The 21,548-nt window shown below is 44.6% G+C and overlaps 1 protein-coding gene across 2 annotated transcripts; it reads right to left on the bottom strand.

The window, feature by feature from the left end:
* Positions 1-2,863: 2,863 nt before the first annotated feature.
* Ccdc28a (coiled-coil domain containing 28A) lies at positions 2,864-20,616 on the bottom strand. Of its 2 annotated transcripts, XM_052170032.1 has the most exons (6): positions 20,358-20,515; positions 17,977-18,176; positions 13,386-13,549; positions 8,641-8,795; positions 5,422-5,444; positions 2,864-3,406 (listed from the first exon to the last, which is right to left on the bottom strand). In XM_052170032.1, the coding sequence occupies exons 2-6, from the start codon at positions 18,132-18,134 to the stop codon at positions 3,352-3,354; spliced, it is 555 nt and encodes a 184-aa protein (XP_052025992.1). In that variant the 5' UTR covers positions 18,135-18,176; positions 20,358-20,515; the 3' UTR covers positions 2,864-3,351. The 2 variants fall into 2 exon arrangements, with proteins under 2 accessions (XP_052025992.1, XP_052025991.1); XM_052170031.1 differs by lacking the exons at positions 2,864-3,406; positions 5,422-5,444 and adding an exon at positions 6,150-7,711 and having other exon boundaries at positions 20,358-20,616.
* Between the last annotated feature and the right edge of the window lie 932 nt (positions 20,617-21,548).

Below are 21,548 nucleotides of genomic sequence, written 5' to 3'. Positions count from 1 at the left end.
GACCTTCAGAAGAGCAGTCAGTGCTCTTAACCACTGAGCCATCTCTCCAGCCCAAGCTTATTTTTTAAAATAGTTTTAAAAGGAGTTTGAACAGTAGTATCTTTGATGAGTTAGTGTGCTCCAGGAATACAGGGATTTTACATGAAAATCTCAGTGTTGTGTAAGGGATACCTCCCTATAAGTTACTGGGCAGAAAGCACCCAAGGGACTTCAAATAACTCATCACTATCATTGTTTTTAGTTGCTCACAGTAGCTAAAAGGTAGGACCCAATCGATGAACACATAAGAGAAGTCAGATTGGAATTGACCTGGAAACTTCATTCCTAGTGTCTGGCTTTTACAGAGCTAGAGAAGAGTTTACAGACTTACCCAGTGGTGAGACCCACGTATTATACCACCACCCTGGCTGTTACAGGGCAACCAACTGCTTTTGGATTGGATCTGAGGCCTGCTCCGAAGCAGGGAATTCATGTCTGGTACTATAAACATGATTAGGGGAGTACCTACTACTGCCAATTCCTTTCTAAATATTTATGTTTATGTACACGGATCCCACCCTTAACCCGGGTCAGAGAACCGTCAGTGTGCAGCAATCTCATAAACGATTGAAGTGTTGAGAGTAAGAGACCATCGTGTGCTCAGCCGGAGTAAGCCATTTGAGTCAACTCCCCCGAGCCTCGGGAACCATCTTGGAAAAGGAAGCAGAGAGAATGGAAAAGCCAGAAGCTGGGAGGGGTGCGGTGAGATGCTGTGTTCCCGACACACACGGCGCAGCTGGGAGGGATGCGGTGAGATGCTGTGTTCCCGACACACACGGTGCGGTCATCACAAGAAGCTCACAGCCCTGTGGCTACCCACACAAGATCAAACCGGTCAATGCTCCCCGCTCCCCTGTGGGTGAGAGAGGAGCTAGTGAGACACCACCCCTAACTGCAGAACTAGTCCCAACTAACTGTTCTCGGGGGAGCAGGAGTCACCGTTCTTTTTTTTTTTTTAATATTTTTATTTTCTATATTCTTTGTTTACATTCCAAATGATTTCCCCTTTCCCGGATCCCCCCTCCCCATATGTCCCATAAACCTTCTTCTCTCCATCCCTTCTCCAATCACCTCCCTCCTTTTTCTCTGTCCTTATATTCCCTTCCCATGCTAGATCAATCCTTTCCAGGATCAGGACCTTCTCCATACTTCTTCATGGGAGTCATTTGTTATGCAATTTGTGCCTTGGGTATTCAGGGCTTCTGGGCTAATTAATATCCACTTATCAGAGATTGCATTCCATGTCTATTCTTTTGTGATTGGGTTACCTCACTTAGGATGATATTTTCCAGATCAAACCATTTGCCTAAAAATTTTGTAAATTCATTGTTTCTAATTGCTGAGTAGTATTCCATTGTGTAAATATACCACATTTTCTGTATCCATTCCTCCTTTGAGGGACATCTGGGTTCTTTCCAGCTTCTGGCTATTATAAATAAGGCTGCTATGAACATAGTGGAGCATGTGTCTTTATTGCATGCCGGGGAATCCTTTGGGTATATGCCCAGGAGAGGTATAGCAGGGTCCTCTGAAAGTCTCATGTCCAGTTTTCGGAGTCACGGTTCTTTAGGGGTGTGGCTATTTGTAGGCTGCCCACGGATGCTCACGTAGGCAGCACTAAGCGGACCCTGTGAATTAGAAAAATAAAATAGGGGATGAAGGTGGGGGTGGGGGCTATGGAGGTCAGGAGGAACGGAAGGAGGGAGTGGGGGGTACTATGATCAAGACACATTGTATACACATATTATATATTAAATTTATATACATCTAATAGTTAATATTATATTATTGTATATATTATATACATTATATATGTATACGTATACATATATACATGTGTGTGTGTGTGTGTGTGTGTGTATTTAAAAACTGGTGGCTGGTGTAGTTCAGTGATTGTGCTTGCTTAGCACTCACGAGTCCTGGGTGTGATCTTCATCACTGAAACAAAGAAATAAGGAAAAGTGTATCTGCTGGGCTTTCCTAGTAGTGTCTGCCCCGTGCTAAGTATCTATTGTTATTCCATGTGCTTCGATTACTCCTTAGGCCACCACCGCCAGCTGGAAACTCCTCATAGGTTCCACTGAAGATGAAAGGAACGGGAGCTGAGTAAACGCACCGTGGAAAGCCAATAGGAAGAATGGGAAGTCAAGTCGAGGGCTGCCTTTAAAACTAGGGACTCTCATTAAACAGAATTTAACATGCAGAAGGCACGGAATGCAGACATGGCGTGTAGTTTTAAGAACATGCTCCCAGCTTTGCTAAGATCACGGCCTGCGCTCCCGGCTTAGCCCCACGACCGACTCTACTCCTGGGAAAGCCTGATCCTCTGAGCTTTGCCAAGCCGCCATCAACAACCCGGCTTCTGTCTCTCCCTCTGCCTGCCTTTGGCCTGCAGATGAAATCACTTAGACAATGTTATTATTTTAGAACTTGTCAGGTAACCCAGGTGCTGGGTGCACAATCTCCTGCCCTAGCCTTGCCAGCTAGCCTATTTCAGCCATCCACCGAGGGCGGAGGCCACTGTTTCTGCCACCCCATGATCTTACATGGTTGTTGCGCGACAACTGTTCCAAAAACCTGGCCAAACTCCTTTCTCTTTCCTCAAGTCCTTCTTTCTTCTGGGACCTGGAAGTCTCACCTTTACCCTTCTTCACTCAGCAATTGGCGTCTGCCTTCTTTATTGACACAATTAAGAACCAATTAGGGAAGCAGCACCTCCCCCTACAAAATCCTCATATTTTATACACAGTTTACTTTGGAGACTTGAACCCATTTCCAGATTGAGGGATTACTAGGTCTTTTAAACAGACAACAGAGACAACCATTTAAAACAATCACTTTATTAAAAATAGCAAATCTCACAAGTACTTATTAAACATTTGTCACTGGCCATTGGGAAGCACACTTGCGTGTGTACTGATTGTCTGACGTAAACAGAAGCTGGACCGCCACAGGACACTTGTGCACTGCCACCGTGTGACCGGCGCTGGGTCAGTGTGGTGACTGCAAGGACAGATCCTTCTACCCGCCTCACCTGACGGAATGTTTAGCACAATGCATTTCAAGTATTACCCTTAAGGCAACAGAAGCGAGCACAGCAGCACAACTCTGTATCCCACTTCCTGCTGAGACCTCCCAGCAGGGTGGGGGGATTAGAGCGAGCACAGGGACTGAAGCGGCGAGAACGTGACCACTGCACTTGCATTCGCGGGACTCAGAGTTTGTTGCGGAAGATGATTCTGCTCCTGGACTCGGCTGGAAAGGAATGACTGCGGCTTTTTTGCACGTCCTGCAGAGCAGGCTGCGGCCGCTCTAGCTGCTGGACGCATTGGGAACATCCTGTGCATCTGCCAAATGCAGTTTCTGTCTGGATTCAGCAGTTAAGAAGAGTTTCATTTTAAAGCACGTATTTCTTTTCAATTTCAGGAATTTACACTCAGAAGCCAGGAAACATAAGAAATGGGGTAAGTGATGGAGGGAAGGACAGAGGGGGAGCAGGAGAGGCAGACGGGAAAGCTGTGGTGTTACCAACACGTGTGGACAGGAGCCCAGTGCTGAGAATTATGCTATGTGTGTGACTCGAAGCTTAAAGACATGCATTTAGGATCTAGTTATGCAGTCTCAAACTGCAACTCTTCCGGCCTCAGCCTCCAGGGCTGGGGTTATAAGAGTGTAGCATCAGGTCTGTCCAGGCTTATTTTTAATACAGCAAGAATCATTTCCATGATAAGGAAGCAGTAAAAGGGAAACAGTAAAAGACTAACGGATTACAACAACCCCTTAAAGATGCTATTTTCCTTCCTTACGAAGTCCGAACATTTAGTAATTACCACAACTCTATAATCTTTTCTATAATCTTATTCATACCTTAGGAAAACCGTGAGTGAAACAGAATTCCCGCACATGTCCCTGACCTTCTATTTTCCCCTTAGTCCTAAACTGTCCAGCTGTTGCCCAGCTTTCAAGGTCCAATTCACACGGTGATCTGAAAACACTGAGGACAACCACTCGCCAGCAGAACAGACAGACAGACAGACAGACAAAGGCATGGCCATCCAAAGTACAGTCTAGTTGGGAGGCTTGAGATTTAACACGTGGAAAAACTCACTGGACAGTAGAGTAAGGTAGAACAGCTGGAGGGGAGGGTGAGCCCATAGGAACTGAGCAGTCTCAACCACCCGGGACCCCTGGGGGCTCTGAGTGGTTGAGACACTGAGTCACCAACCAGGCAGCATACACCAGCTGATATGAGGCCCACACACATACACAACAGAGGACTGCCGGGTCTGGCCTCAGTGAGAGAAGACACGCGTGACCCTCGAGAGACTTGAGGCCTGTTGGAGGGGGAGCATTCTCTTGGAGGCAGCAGGGAGGAGGAATGGGATGAGGAACTGAGAGAGTGGGACAACAGCTGGATTGTAGATAGATAGATAGATAGACAGACAGACAGACAGACAGGCAAACATAAAATGGCACGTGGAGTTCATACTCATGCCCAAGCCCAAGCAGCAGTACAGGTTTATCGGTTGTCACCGCATGGCTAAGCAATTAGTCATAGCATAAAGCAGTACGGCAGGATTGTGACTTGCTGCTATTCTAACTTCTGTATTCTATCTGGCTTAGACATTTCCTCATACATGCCATCACACAAAGCAGTTCGTATTACAGAAGCCCCTTGAGGATGTGAAGGAATGTGTGAAATGTCACGCTATTAACGTGTGAAGCACATTTTAAAAGTCCTATCTCACGCTATTATTGTGTTCAAAGGGAGAGTTTTCCTCTCATATGAAAGCACGCTGAAGGTGGGATCGTTTCATATGATTCTTAGGAATTAGCAATCGTGTTTATAAACATGTTTAAAAAAAAAAAACCAGTTTGAAAAGTTCCCTAAGTCATTGTTTCAGTCTTAAATATCAAAATCAAAATAAACCTTGGTGTTTCTCTTCAAGTTAACTCTATACTGCATTAGCTTCAGCGTGGAGATGCCACTTCACAGGCTGTGGAAGGACCCCCTTAACAGTTGTGTTTTACTGGTACTTGAATTCCAATTTTATGCACCTTAGGAAATAATAGTAAGTGTATCTTTGGATATCTTCCAGATTGTTTCAGAATCTAAGAGTCAAAATAATTCTTATAGTCTCCTACATAATATTTATTACTTAAGGAGTAACAATTAAATTTGTTTTGAAAAATAAAAAAACAATATAAAACAAAGAACAAAGTGGACAGGGAATTTCAGCATACAAAACCTTAAAACAAAATGATCTGGAAACTAAAGGTGAAGAGACATAGCCCTAGTGAACAAAATAAGACCCAATAGGAATTATTTACCCGCAAAAATAGATTTTGGACTTTACACTGTTGATAGAAGGCAAAGGATACATAGAAGAATTCAATTCTTCTAACTGCAACACAAAGAAACAAATTGAATATTAATTTTTACAAGAGAAATATCAGTAAGTCATTCATTGTAAACCATGTTTTAAAATAGCTTCACGCAGGTTTAAACTGAAAGAGCAAAGTATTAAAGAAAAATATCTCAAACCATTTTCTAGGCTAGGAAATCCTTTTTACAAAATAACTGTAAAGTCACTGCAGCTTGACCACAAAGAGACAATAGAACAAATGACACAGAGCTTTAGAAGTATTCTTAGAGTCGTGTATAATGTCAATGACATCCATTGTGTGTGTGTGTGTGTGTGTGTGTGTGTGTGTGTTGTTTCTTTTTGAAAGAGTCTAGCTATATACCCAGGCTGGCCTTGGACTCTATGCAGCCCAGGACAGTCCTAACTCGTGATGTTCTCGATTCAGCCTACAGTGCTAGGTTCACAGATATGTGCCTCTATGTTCTTTTACAGAAATCTGATCCTTATTGTGTGTAGCGTGTTGTCTGTGTGTGAAGGCGGCACACATGTGGGGGACGGAATATAACCTTGTGGAGTCGGTTCTCTCCTTCTGCTCGTCCATGAGCTACAGGGACTGTATTCAGGCCCAAATTTCACCAGGCTCACCGTGCGAACACTTGTACCTCCTATGCTGTCTTGCTGGACCCATGCCTAGCTTTTAAAGAACAGGTGTTTTTTAAAACAAAAATGCCATTTCTATAACCATAATCGTTAAAACTTTTATTATTTACAAAAATATTTCACAAGACATTCAATTAGCACTATAAAGTAAGATTGTTCACCCCTTGTCTTAGTCGGCTTGGGTTCTTATAACAAAATATCATTAAGTTAGTGGTTTGTAGAAGAAAGAAGCTCATTTCTCCCAGCTCTAGAGCCCAGCTGTGGAAGACTGAGATGCTGAAGGAACCGGCGTCCGGCTCCCAGCACAGCGCCCTGCACTGTGTCCTCAGAGTGCAAACTGAGGGCTGTCTCTTTCCAGCCTCTTCTCCTAGGACAGTAATCCCACTCCTAATTTCCTAATTTCCTTCCCCAGACCCATCTCCTGTTGCCACCACCCTCAGAGTGAGGACTTAAAAGCACGAGTTCTAGAAGGATCCTGACATCCAGACCGCACCACCTTTAATTTTAGAAGGCGAAATATAAGTAAAGAAATGCTTGCAGGGGGTGTGGTTTAGTGGCGGGGTGCTTGTCCAGCATCCATGGCTCAGTCTCCAGCACCTCAAAGTTTAAAAGAGAAAGGACGGCAGGTGGGCACGTTAACCAGACCACTCACCGTCACCAACTGCACTGCTGTCAGCCTTGCACTCTGCCTCCCGGGTTACAGTTTAGTTAGAGTCACAAATGCGTTAAAGGCACACAAATTAAACTTAGAGTTAAGAAAATAAGCATAAGACATAAACTGAATACTTGAGAGACCAAGTAACATACGGCAGAGTTGACACTTCAAAGCACAGGCTTGAAGGGCTGTTGGTTTGAGAGAGGTCTCATATAGCCCAGGCTGGCCTTGAACTCCTGGTCTTCCTGCATCCACTTCCCAAATGCTGGGATTACAGGAATACATTGTTAATCTTCTAGGTGTAAAGTGTTTAAAGTGTGGGCAGACAGTTGCTTCATATTTAAGAAAAAAAAAGTGAAAGACAAAAAGAAAACATTGCAAAAACAAGCTCTCCTGCCTCTGATGAACATGAAGCTACAATGCGCTGGGGTCCGTTTTTATTTATTCTCCTTTGTTCTATAAAAATGTCTGCGTACGCGCACGTTGCTGTGAACCTGCACATAGGGAGCCAGAGGCCACGGTTGGCGGGCTCCTCAATCGCTCGCTACCTCATTTCTTTGAGACGGGATCTCTCGCCAAACCTGAACCTCACAAATTCAGCAAGAAAGGGCGGCCTGCGATCCTCAGAGATCTTCTTGTCTCTGCGTCTCTAGTGCTGAGATCTTGGGCACTTTACACACACGGGCCAAGGAGGACTTGAACGCAGGCCCTCAGGCTGGGGTAGCAGGACTTTACCAACTGAGCCATCTCCCTAGCTCCCTGAAGAAGGTTTTAGATAGTTATCTTTATTTTATGGGTATGTGTGTGTTGCCCAAATGTAAGCATGTACAGCACATGTGTGCCTGGTGCCCCCAGAGGCCAGGAGAGGGCTTCAGATCCCCGGAACGGAAGTTAGAGGGTCGAGGGCCACCATGTGGGCGCTGAGAACAGAATCTGGGTCTTCTGCAAGAGCAGCAAGGACTTTTAGACGCTGAGTCAGCTTTTCAGCCCCCTAAAAAAAGGTTTTAAAGAGGCAAATTGACAAGATGTTATGGGCTGGGTGGTGCCCCACACCATCCCCAACTCAAATACTCTAGCTCCTAGTCATAATATGTCAGAATATCCAGGGCCTTGAAAAGAGGCAACGGAATTAAAATGAGGTCACTGGGGTGGGCCCTAATCCAATATGACCGTACCACGACAAGCTGGACAGGTGTGCACAGGAGAAAAACTAAACGGGCATTAAGATGACTACCCCACGAAGACCTTAGCACTTAATCATCTCCCATTCCAGCTCCCACAATTGTAGAACGTTCTACTGTTTAAACCCCGGTGTGCTGTCTGTGTTTCAGTGGCTCCAGCAGACTGAGAGATGTGGCAATGTTCTAAATTGCTGTAAAGACCAAACACTGGTCTGGGTTTAAAAATAAGTAGCCACGCAGGCAGGCAAAGGTGTTTTGACTAATGGCTTCTAGGTACTTAAGATCTGCATATACATAAGGTGTCTATATAATATAGGTACATATGTAAAAATATTCAGAAGCAAGTATTTCCTTTAGAAGTTTGCCAGGATTATGATAATGCATGCTCCCATAAATCTACATTCGAGCACTTTATTCGACTGTACTTCTTTAAAGAGAATCAGTGCCACAGAGATGGAATGTGAGGTTACCACACTGAGTGAGAGGACCTCCCAACCCGCCCTGTGGGCACACACTTTACAATGCCGTCGGCAGGAAGAGCCCACTGAGCCCCGTTCATCCAGACAGAAAAAACTGAACCGTGGGCTTCTTTAAGGGACAATGGCATGTTCTACGATTACACAGTGGTGATGATGGCAAAAACCCTATGAGCTGTGTGAACAAATCACTGAGAGTTAAAATGTGAATCGTGGTGTGTGTGTGTGTGTGTGTTTCTTAAGTAACAGGGCTCTCCACTCACGTCAGACAGAAGCCGGTCCAGGTTCGCGTCACTGGCTGCTTTCCGCTTCTCCTCAGGAAGTTCCTCTAACTCCCCGTAGAGCTCTAAATTCAAGCGAGCTAATTTCTCCTGCATGCCCCGGACATGTTCCATCTGTTCTATGGAACATTCATTTCCTGGGGAACATTCCAGAACATTAACAAAGATTAGTGTTAAAGCCTATAACCTCAAGGAACAGCTTTTAAACTCCAGGTGCACAAAAGGAATCCATTTTCTTTGTTTGAAATTTGGCTTGTTAGTAACTATGTTCTGTGTATAATTATAATTCTTTTTATTTCCCCTTTGACTTTTTTTTTTTTTTTGAGACAGGGTATGTATGCAAGCCGGCTCAAACTCATACTCTTCCAATCTTGGCCTCTTGACTGTTGAGAGCAGATACAATTTTTGGCCAGGAAAACAATGACCAACCTAAAAAATTGTGCATAAAATACCCTTTTTTTTTCTCTTTTTTTTAGCAAAATCATTCCTCAAGTAGGGAAGAAGTACTTTTCCTTCTACTGTCGCATTGTATAAAGAAGCAACAGCATCCTAATTATGTCCATTTTGACAACTGCCCATCGAACTGAGAAAGCCGACATTTTGTAATATTCTGAGTAAAGTGTAGAATTCTCTAAGAATTTCAACCATAAATTATTTTTCCAGACAATTATAAATTCTTCCTTTAGGAAAAAATAAATGCAAATATTTATGAAGCATGATGTATTATTACATTACACAGTGTAATATTTTCAATAATGTATAAGGTACTGCAAGTCAACTTCACTAAGGCACAAGTCCCACCATTGCTTGACTTAGGTCCTGGTGAGATTTTACCTGCTCAGACAACTAACATGTTTATACACATGACATAATCTATACCTTCATCTGGTTTAAATACAGCCTCTGCAACCTCTTGGTACTCCAATTAAAGCAAAACAAAACAAATCTTTTTTCTAAATATATTGCAAGACTATCCTATAATTCAGCTACAGATGAAATGCAGCTACATGTGGTGTCATAGTGTGTCATCAGCATTCGGAATCCTGAGAGGTACACTCATGGGGAGAGGGAAGGGTGGGCGAGGAAAGTAGGGAAGGAAAGAGGGAGAGAGGATGAATGAGAATGTGAATGAATGAATGAACAAATGATGTAAACCTGACAAAGGAAAATTGAGAGGAAGACATACCTAGTTGGCCAGCCATGAGGAACAGAAGCTTCATAAGACAAAAAGAACATGTTGTGTAGGTTGAAAGATGAGTTAGCAGCTGAGAACGGCTTAGTGATTCCCTGCTGAGATCCCTGAGAAATGTCCTAGGATAAATGCCCACACCCTACAGGTGAAGTGGCAGGGCGGACTCATAGGCATTAAGATGGGGGAAATAATGACCTAGCAGGAAAGAAACTGCCTGGGAATGGAATTCTCATACATCACTTACAGCCAGGGGCTTAGTGACAGCACAGCCAGGGGAGGAAGATCGTCAATCAAACAAACCACCTGACCCACCACCAGAAAGAGTGAGCAGGGAAAGGGGGGAGGCCCCAAGGCCTGACACTCCTACTGAGAGCACTCAAGAAGGGGCCTAGCATGACTGCCCTCTGAAACACCCAAAAAGCACCTGAAAGAGTCAGGTGCAGATATTTACACCCAGCCAAAGAACAGAAGCTGCGACCCCTGTGGTTGAATTAGGGGAAAACTGGAAGAAGCTGAGGAGGAGGGCGACCCTGTAGGAGGACCAGCAGTCTCAATTAACCTGGATCCCAGACACTGGACCATCAACAAGGCAGCACACACCTGCTAAATATGAGGCCCCCAACACACATATAGCAGAGGACTGCCGGGTCTGGGATCAGTCAGAGAAGATGCACCTAACCCTTAAGAGACTGGAGGCCCCAGGGAGTGGCGAGGTCTGGTGGGGTAGGGGTGGGAGGATGAGAGGTGAGGGTCAGGGGTGAGGACATCCTCATGGGGGGGGTTGGAGAGGGGAGGGGATGGGGGAAAGTATGGAATGTGGAACAGTCAGAGGGTGGACAGGAAGGGGGATAAAATCTGGAGTGTGAAAGAAAGATTAAATAAAAAAAAAGTCAGCAGGGAAGAGCAGAAGAAGTGAAGCATTCTGGGATACCATCTTGTTGGGGTTGGGTAGAGCATGCAGGGGCATAATACACCTCTTTTGGAGTCAGGGGCGCCTAGATAACCCAACCTGGTCTTGAATTCTTGATTCTCCTGCTTTACCCTTCCCATTACTGGGATTATGGGCCTGAGTTTGGCTTCCTTGTCAAATTTATAAGTATTACTAAGGACTAAAGTCTCAGAAACCACGAAAGAAGAGAGGTATGTGTACATGAACCCAACAGTTCCACAGGACTGAATGTACTATCACAAAACGACAGACATAAATGTATTTGGAAAATGTATTTTTAAAATAAGCTTTAAAAAAAATGTATGGTTTCCATTTAAAAAATGCAAAGGGCAGGCTGGAGAGATGGCTCAGCAGTTCAGAGCACTGACTGCTCTTCTCAGCAACCACGTGGTGTCTCACAACCATCCGTAATGGAATCCAATGCCCTCTTCTGGTGTGTCTGAAGATAGTGACAGTGTACTCACATACATAAAATATATAAACCTTTTTTTAAAAAAAAATATGCAAAGGGCTCTTGGCAATAACAAAGTAAGAAATTACCAAACTAAAAACTATGTAAAGTTTTTAGAGAAAAACCCATCTACTTAGCAAATAGACGTGGAAATTTAAAAATTTTTAAAGTTTCACTAGACTGAAAAAAAATGAAAGATAATGCCTCCTGCTGGTGGGAACCAAAGAAAAGGGTTCTTTCATAAACTTCCAATCAAAGAAGAAACTGTATTTTTGGAAAGCATCCTAGGCACCTCAATTAAAATAAAGTTAGAGCTGTGTGTGGGGACCCACTCTAGCTCAGCACGGAAGGCAGAGCCAGGAGATCAGGCCTGCAGGAGCAGCTGGGGCTGCAGAATGAGTTGGAGGCCCGGCGACAATATGTGAGGCCCCACCTCGGGGAAAACAATGCAAATGGGCGGAGAATGTAACTCAGCTGGCAGAGCTTAACTAACCACTACAAAGAGCAGAGTTTGGTCCCCAGCCCTGGATAAACAGGGCATCACAGCCTGTGCCTGTGATCCTAGCAGTTGGAGTCCAGTGGCCACAGGAAACCAAGCTCAAGGTTATCCTGAGCTCCTCGGTGGGTTTGAGGCCAGCCTGAGATACACCAGGCCTTGTCTCAAAAAGGGAAGAAATTCCCTGTGCATGGAAAGCTAAGGCCTGGGATCATGGCTTCAGGAGCGCCGGGCTATATGTGTAGAAGACCCAGTTTCAAAAACACAAAAGCAAGGACTGTACTTGCAGGGACTGAACTGTCTATAGTCCTATAAAGACAGAAATGTCTATAGTTCATTCAAAAGAGAAAAGCAAATTCAACAAATTAAGTCTAAATTCATTTAAATGATCAAGACTTCCCTTACTATTTTAAATAGATAAATTATATGGTATGGTTTTGTTTGTCAGAAGTGATTAGGCTCCCTTCTAAAGAGCGAAGGGGGCATAAACAACCTTACAGAGGGGCACAGAGCCTAATTTAAGTAAGTGTGTCAGCAGAGTTATTCCATAATAGCAACCCTACCTCAGCTACGTTTCAGCTGTCCTTCCCTTGTGGATGTGTGCACATGTGTGCGGTGTCCTGTAGGATACAGGAACGCGCTTGCGCATGCTGGCCTGCAGGAGGCAGAGGAGAGCCCCGGGTTTCCTGTCCCATTCCTTTCAGCCTCATTCCTTTAAGGTGGGGTCTTTCAGTGAACCTGCACCGAGGCTGACAGCCAACAAGCCCCAGAAACCTGCTTCTCATATCTCTGGGCTTACATGACCATGTCCCACTTTTACACAGCTGCTGGAATACAAACTCAGATCCTCACGGCTGTGCAGCAAACTGTCTTATGCACTAACCCATATCTCTGGCCCTAAAAACTCCCTTAAAAAACAAAACAAAACAAACAAAAAATTCAACAAAAAACCCCTCTCCCATTAATTATATCCTATCACAATAAAATCTAAAATTCTTACATTTTATGTTTACACATCATATGGCCTCCTCTCTCCCTCTTGCCTAGCACTGAGTGTGTGCTTTTATTGCTTTGTTGTTGTTGTTGTTGCTGTTTTTGAGGCAGGTTTTGTGTAGCCCAGGTTGCCTCCCACGTCACATTATGGAGCGGAGGATGTCTTTGAATTTCCGGGTCCTCCCAAGTGGTAGGATTAGCGGTGTGCACCACTATGCCTGGCTTGCATGCAGTGCCTGGTGCTAATCGAAAGGTTTTGTAAGCACTGGGCAATCTACCAACTACCAGCAAAGGCATGTGCACGCCCAGCCCTCCCTGTCCTACTTGCTCTTCGACAGTCTAGGGTACACCAGAATGGCTCAATCTCGCTCTGTAGTTGAGGATGAGCTAGAACTTCTCATCCTTTCCAGACACTTGGATTACAGGCATGAGTCGCCACATCCAGCTCCCCTATACTTTTGACTACAAAAGAAATGATCCTTGGAGAGACCCTTCCTCAAACAACAAGGAGGGTGGCGCTGAGGAATGACACCCAAGGTTGTGCACACACAAGAACACACCCAACTAAAGGAAGGGTAGTAAGGCATGCAGAAGGGAGCACGGAACAGCGAGGAGCACGAGGAGCACGCGGCGGCGGCCATCTTACCGAATGCCTGCAGCTTTCCAGAGTGGAAGTCGTTCAGCAGGCTGAGGAGCCCGCGCTCCATCTCCTGCACATCAGAGACGTCGGTGAGGAAGGAGTGCTGGATGGGCGTGGCCTGAGCGCCCTTCCCTTCTCCTCCCGGAGGTTTGTTCTTTTCTTTCATCACCCTGCAGAGGTGAAGCAATGAGCCTTAGTTACAACCTCTCCGGTTCTGCTGGAGTAGACTCACTCCTGCTTAACTGCTCAGATAAATAAAGGAACTTTTTTTTTTTTGAAAATAAAAGTGGTATATCTACACAATGGAGTACTATTCAGCCATTAGAAACAATGAATTCATGAAATTCTTAGGCAAATGGATGGAGCTAGAGAATATCATACTCAGTGAGGTAACCCAGACTCAAAAGGTGAATCATGGTATGCACTCACTAATAAGTGGATATTAACCTAGAAAACTGGAATACCCAAAACATAATCCACACATCAAATGAGGTACAAGAAGAAAGGAGGAGTGGCCCCTGGTTCTGGAAAGACTTAGTGAAACAGTATTCAGCAAAACCAGAACGGGGAAGTGGGAAGGAGTGGATGGGAGGACAGGGGAAGAGAAGGGGGCTTACGGGACTTTCGGGGAGTGGGGGGGCTAGAAAAGGGGAAATCATTTGAAATGTAAATAAATTATATCGAATAAAAAAAAATTAAAAAAAAAAAGAAAAAGAAAATAAAAAATCCGAGGAAGTCAATACTAAATAAAACCTGAAACGTCAAACAAAAACAGGTGGTGAAAAAAATCTCACCTATATAAAGTGCAGTCACTGGGAAACAGAAAGATGTTAGTAAGTTTGCACAAATGCTGATTTGTTAGACTGAAAAGATATTGGAAAGAGAACTGGTAAATCTTTCTGGTATCCTAGTTTGTATTTTTCACTTCGAAGTAAAATGCAGCATGCATTTCTAAATGCCACTCATAGTTTATAAACTGTTTATAGTTGGGTGAGATGGTTTTGGGTTCCCTCTCTGAAGACAGCACGCTAGGAGTGCTTGTTCTGAGGAGAAAGACATTTAAAATCAGTAACCAAGAACTTATCATCCCAAATTCCGCCTCAGTCCTCAGGCCCCCTCATGCAGTTTTGAAGCTGACAGATACAATCTAATTTCTCTACTCAGCCACCACCATCATCCTATTTTAAACCTTACAACCCAAACACCATCTAGGTGGTCCACCTGGCCCTGCGTATGTCCCCGGTCCCCTTTCCTCTCTCTATCAGGTCACATCATTTAAGCCTTCAAGAGCTAAGGCCTACCTAAATCCAACACCCTTAAGGAACCCTAAGTTCCTTGGGTGTGATTATTCGAACGTTTGATCTTGATACAGAGGAGGCAGAGACAGAGGAGGCAGAGACAGGTAGAGGAACGGCCTGATCTACCTAATGTGTCCAAGGACAGTGAGGGCTACAGAGTGAGACCCTGTTTCAGATCAAACGAAACCACTGACCCCGAATCTCACTAGTCTCCCACAAGCACAGTTCTGTCCTCTCATCTGCGGCCTGAGCCTACATCCAGATCCTTCACTCCCTGCCATCTTTGTCAGATCACTGCTCACAAAACCTGCAGGTCTCAGTCTAGCTGCCATTTCCCCAGAAAGGTATCTGGGAGTCCTGTGATTAATTCTTATAACATATCTTTGCAGATACCAGGCTCTTAAGCACTAGGAAGATGATGCTGTGCAAATTCACATTATAGAAAAAACAGAGAGAGGAGCTCATGCAGCAGCGACAGCTAGGCTTCTGAAGGTGCCATCCAGTAAGAGTTTAAAAGGCCAAAGGGAATGGCATTATCTCTAATACTATAATCTAGTACTATAGATTCTGGGTTCAGTAGTTTAGTACCAGTACTAACTTTTCAGACAACAATGTATGAAGACCTCAACCCTACAACTATACTCACAAGGATAGGATAAATAGGGCATGTGCACCTTTGTGTGAGGGTCTGGGAGTGTACGACCGTGGATGGGTGGGAGTGAAGAAATTAACAACTCTTAAATTTAGAATGTAGGCTGGAGAGAAGGCTCAGTGGTTAAGAGCACCAACTGCTCTTCCAGAGGACCTGAGTTCAATTTGCACCATCCACATGGCGGCTCAAAACTATCTAACTCGAGCTGGAGAGATGGCTCAGTGGTTAAGAACACTGACTGCTCTTCCGAAGGTCCTGAGTTCAAATCCCAGCAACCACATGGTGGCTCACAACCATCTGTAATGAGACCTGATGCCCTTTTCTGGTGTGTCTGAAGATAGCTACAGTGTACTTACATATAATAATAAATTAATTAAAAAACCTGTCTAACTCCAGGACCAAGGGATTCAATACCTCTTCTGACCTCCACAGACTTGAGGCACGCACAAACAGATTATGAGGACAAACACCCATACAAATAAAATTAGGAAAAAAAAAATTGGAACTTGGGGTGGTGGTGCACATCTTTAATCCGAGCACCCTGGAGGAGCACTCTGGAGGCAGAGGAATGAGACGCCTTTGTGTTCAAGGTAAGTGCTAACCTAGTCTATACGGTGAGTTCCGGGCAAGCCAATGTAACACAGTGAGATGCTGTCTCAAAGCAAAACAAGCAGAAAACAAATAAAAAGAAATTTAGAATTCATGTTCAGTCAGTAACAGTTCTTCACAAGAAAAGGCCTGCACAGCACGTGTGTGTGTGTGTGTGTGTGTGTATGTGTGTGTTACACAGTGCATGCATGTACATGGTTGTATGTACACATGTGTGCATGTGTGGAGGCCAGAAGTTAATGCCAGGTAACTTCCTGTGTCGCCCTCTTCCTTATTTTTGAGATAGCCTCTCTCCTCAAACCCAGAGATTGCCATATTGGGTAGACTGCGTGAGCCGCAAGCCCCTTGAGTCGCTATCTCCATACTGTTGGTGCTGGCCTTCCAGGTGTGCACGGCCACGCCCTGATTTTTACAAGGGTGCTGGGGAATCTGAACTCAAGCCCTCACTCTTGTCTAGCAAGCATTTTTATCTACCGTCGCGCCAGCCCCAAGGCCTGTATTTTTCTTAAAGGCGTTTTATATAGAATGAAAACACATTAGTCAGAACCTCAGTTTGCTTCCTCTCGCTGTGACACAGAGCGTGACCATAAGCAACCTTCCCAGGAAAGGGTTTAATTGACTTACAGTTTATAGTCCATCGTGAAGGGAGTCAGGGTGGGAAATGCAAGGCAGAAACCTGGAGACAAGAACTAAAGCCAAGTTCGTGGAGGGCCTCTCTTCCCAGACTTGCTCAGCCTGCTTTCTTATACCAGAACCACTTTCTCGAGGGCGGCACTGTCTGCAGTGGGCTGGCCCTGGGCCCTCCCACATCAATCACTAATCAAGAACCGCCCCACAGCCTTGCCTACAGACAGGCTAATCTGATGAAAGCATTTTTCCATTTGAAGGTCTGGCTTCTCAGGTGGCCCTGGCCTTCATCAAGGTGACAAGAAACACCACAAGGGCTGTCCATTACCTCCACCCACGAACTTATTACAAATGGTCATGTGAAGACCCCTTCCTGCGGACTCAGAATGTACACCTTAAAGAGATCGCCAGGATACCCACACTCTAAAGTGAAGAGAATCCTTTATGGTTTTTAAAGTTTTGGTATAGCAAATGTATTTTTAGTCTTTCAAATTTGGAAGTTTTTATCTACCAGATAACTTCACCAATTAACACCTCCCCCAAAAAGAAAATGGGCATAGCCGGGCGGTGGTGGCGCACGCCTGTAGTCCCAGCACTTAGGAGGCAGAGGCAGGTGGATTTCTGAGTTCGAGGCCAGCCTGGTCTACAGAGTGAGTTCCAGGGCTACACAGAGAAACCCTGTCTTGAGAAACCAAATCCAAAAAGAAAGAAAGAAAGAAAGAAAGAGAGAGGGAGGGGGGAGGGAGGGAGGAAGGTAAGAAGGAAAGAAAGAAAGAAAGAAAGAAAGAAAGAAAGAAAGAAAGAAAGAAAGAAAGAAAGAAAACGGGCATAAATGATAAAACTCCATTTACTAAGTTTTGTTTCCTTTCTGCACATGTGTGCCTGTGCGTGAGGATGTGTATGGCCATGGCCGCGTGCATGTGCCTAATTGTGTGCGTGCATGTGGAGGTCAGAGGATCTTCTTAGATCTCCTCCCCAGGAGCACTTTTGTCAAGACAGGGAGTCTCACTGGCTTGGATCTCACCAATTAAACTAGACTGTCTGGCCAGCAAGCCCCAGGAAGCCTCTTGTCTTCCCCAGGCCTGGGATTACAGGAACGAGCAGCTTCCCAGGAACTTTTACATGGGTTCTAGGGACAAAACCCAAGCCTCTGGGTATGTGAGACCAGAGTTTTACCAACAGCGCTATCTTTCCAGGCTTGAAAACTCCTTTCTCAACTTTTTATTCAAACAAAACTCTAATAACTGTCGCTTTAAAAGTCAAAACATGTAGAGTATTATGCGTGTGAGGACCCAGGTCCAATCCGCAGCATTGGGGGAAAAAGTCAAATAGAGAGAGGAGAAAAGGTTGAACAAAGAAGATAACTATTTATTAGCACTTTACTATGAAGATGTCAAAGAAAAGTACTCACCTTTTTAACTTTGGCCTCTGGGAAGTTGACTGCGATGCGGGATTTGAAAACCCTGTGCTTTTACTAGCTGGGATGGCATTTTTTTTGGCATTAGCAACCTGAGTAGAGTGGGCACTGAAAGACTTGGGACTCTTCCTCTTTGCTTTACGCTCTTCCATTGTCTTAAATTCTGTGTTGCATCAACACCAGCTTCATAAGACCTAAATATGAAAATACACTGGTTACAGCTATATGCTATAAAGATGTAAAGTGAGAGTCAAAGGCACATTCCACAGACCAAACAAGCTAGAATTTAAGTCATTATGTTGAATCTACTTTGCCTAGACACATAAACTGTGTAATAAGTTTTTAAAAAGATTTATTTATTTACTTTATGTATGTGAGCATAGGGTTGCTCTCTTCAGACACACCAGAAGAGGGCATCCAGATCCCATTACAGATGACTGTGAGCCACCACGTGAGTGCTGGGATTTGAACTCAGCTAGTGCTCTTCACCTGAGCCATCTCTCCAGCCCTGTCTCATAATTTTTTAAAGCATTTTCTCTATTCACACATCTTCTAAGTTATCTGCTGTCCCCCTTCCACAAGCCAGGCACTGTTGTCAGTCCTGGAAAAGCAGCAATGAATCAGACAAAGCCCTTAACCTCAAAAAGCCACCATCATATAAGTGACCAATATAAACAAATCGCCCACACAACACCTCAGCCTCACTGGAACTTTAGCTGGCCTTTAAATCTCCCTTCTAAACCACATTCAAACACATGTATATCAGGGTACCAGGAGTCTAAACTGCACCTTGAAGCTATGCACCACCATTCCCAGATATTCATGTTCATTCTCAGTCTCTCTCCCTCCCCCTCCCTCTCTCTCTCCAAGGTGTCACTATATAGATTTGGCTGACCTAAAATTTGCTCTGCAGCTGGGCAGTGGTGGCACACACCTGTAATCCCAGCACTCTGAGAGGCAGAGGCAGGCAGATTTCTGAGTTCGAGGCCAGCCTGGTCTACAGAGTGAGTTCCAAGACAGCCAGGGCTACACAGAGAAACCCTGTCTTGAAAAAACCAAATCCAAAAAAAAAACAATATTTTTGCTCTGCAGACTTGACTGGCCAGAACTCATAAAGTCCCATCTGCCTCTGTCTCCTGCATCCTTAAAGTCACAGATGCCTCCTGAGATTAAAGGCATCAAAATGTGTACCACATCATCTTTTCTTTGTGAAAAACAGTTTGGCTCTATGTCCTTGGCTGGCTGAGAAATTATTATGTATGCCGCTCTGGCCTCCAATTTGTGATGACCCTTCTCCCTCTGCTCTTGAGTCCTGGGATGATGGGCATGTGCCAAGGACTAGCTCTTTAGATTTGAATTTTTCTTAATTCTTTTTATTAATTTATCACCAAGAAAAAGTGTCAGAAAAATGCATATCTATTCCTCCTTTCAAACTGTTAATTGCATTATGAATATTAGGTCTTTTAAAAAATATTGTGGGGCTGAAGAGATGACTCTGTAGGTAAGAGCAGTGGCTACTCTTTTCATTTTCAGAGGTCTGTTTTGATTTCCAGACCCAACAAGGCTGCTTACAACAGTAACTTCAGTCTCAAGGTATCCAGTGCCCTCTTCTGGCCTGCAAAGGCACAGTAAGAACCAGTGCACAGTTATCTAATAAACTCCAAAATTTAAAAGTGCTGAATTTAGTACTGCCATAGATTATTTTAAAAGACTGAAACTAACTACTGTCAATCCTGAAATAATTGGTTTAGGATTATAAAGATAATAGTTGGGTTTTGTTTTTGTTTTGCTAACTAACAGACTTTTCTTGGAAAAAGGGTAGAACGTTCAGTCTCTAATCTCAGAAACTAATAGTGAATCCACGTGAGTCATTTGGGAATTGTTTAGATGTAATACAAATTAAATAAAACTTTAGAGATGACTGAGTAGGTTTCCAAGACATGAGGATCTGTATAATTGATGATACACATACACACACTAATCATCAAGTCTTTGGGTGCTAATACACATTTGGTAGCAAAAAAACAAAAAATAAGCAAAAACCAGTTAACACATAAAAAGTATCGCCAATAAACCGATGGCCTCCGAGGGACCAAGCTTCCGATTTACTCTTTTCTGGAAGATAACATCTGTCAAGACCCTCAAAATCCTTTCTGTATGACAAACACGAGGGGCCTTTCCAGAGAGGACGAGCTGCCCACGGTTAATGTCAGGCCTTGCTTCCAACCGGAGTCACCGGAGGTGCCCCTGGACTTCACTCATTTCCCTTCCGCATCCCAGCCCAGCGATGACCCATCTATGCCCAGCAGGGACCAGAGCAGATGCTGAGGGGCTCGAAGGGGCGGGTTGCGGGGTCCCCTCATCCCATTACATACCGGCGGATGAGAGGGCTATGGTTACCCTTCCTCGGCTGGAAAAGGTCAGAGAGCTTTCAAAGCCTCTGCCAGGGCTGCAGCAAGAGCCCAGGTCGTCAGCCTGGGTCACAAACTCGGGGCAAGCGCCCTTTATTTACGGAAGTGATGTAATCGGGGGCGGGGCTCTCTGTGAGGCGGAAAGCCCCGCCTCTCCCAGGTCCCTTAGCGGTGCTTGCGTCTCCGTTTTGGGCTCCGTGTTCCCATAACCGCCTTCAGGTATGGATCTGGCGGCCGCTGGAAAGAGGAGTTGTTGTTGGCCACTCCACTTCTGCCTGTGCCATGGCCTCATGGGAACTGGCAGTTTATTATCCTCACCGGAAGCGGCCAGCCATCCTGGTGAAGGACCGCCCCCATGCACTACAATTCCCAGGATGCCTTTCGAACAAATCTGAAGGCGGGGCCTACTGTCACCCTAGCAGCGGAGCTACACCTGGGATTGGCTGCCTGTAGTGTGGTTTGATAAACGGTTTTAGGTTCAGCCACCCTGATGCTGAGCCTCCAAGTGTGATGCTGTAAATATCCAGTGTCCAAGCATTGCAATTGGGGGCTGGGGGAGGGGCTGGCGGTGAGTTCGTCTGTGTACCTGTCTATCAGTTTGTCTTCGTTTTCTTTTTTCTTTCTTTTTTTTTCAGAGTCTCATATAGCCGACACTGCTCTGGAACTAGTTACCTTGTTGAGATCTTCTTACCTTCACTTACAGGGAAGTGCCGCCCGTCCCGCTTTTCCTCACTACAGCCCTTTAGGTAATGTCATACCCCGTTTTAGAAATGAATCAGTCTTGTTGCCTGACTCCACTTCATCCCTGGGAGAAGGAATTGAGGATTGTGAGAGAAGGCTTAATCCTCAACTAAAGAAAACTTTAGATTCCGAGCCTCTTAGATTGAAGCGACTCTGTCCTTCAATCTCCCTATGACCTAGTGAGGAAATTGTGTCTAGAGATGACGTCAGTGCTACCAAGGCAGAGCAAAGATGTAGTTACTAAGTATCTAAAATCCTATGAGAAGTTCTTCCATTAGAAAAAACAAAACCAAACACCTGAATTTTTTATTTAAAAAAAAAAAAACACAGATAAAGCGTTCATGAGTATCCCAGTTTCCAAAGTGAACACCTGTTATGTTTCATAATTTGGTATTTTTAGGGTAAAGAACTTGA

Source organism: Apodemus sylvaticus, chromosome 23 (genome assembly GCF_947179515.1).
Source record: "Apodemus sylvaticus chromosome 23, mApoSyl1.1, whole genome shotgun sequence".
Classification (NCBI taxonomy): Eukaryota; Metazoa; Chordata; class Mammalia; order Rodentia; family Muridae; genus Apodemus; species Apodemus sylvaticus.
This window is presented reverse-complemented; position numbering and strand designations above follow the sequence as displayed.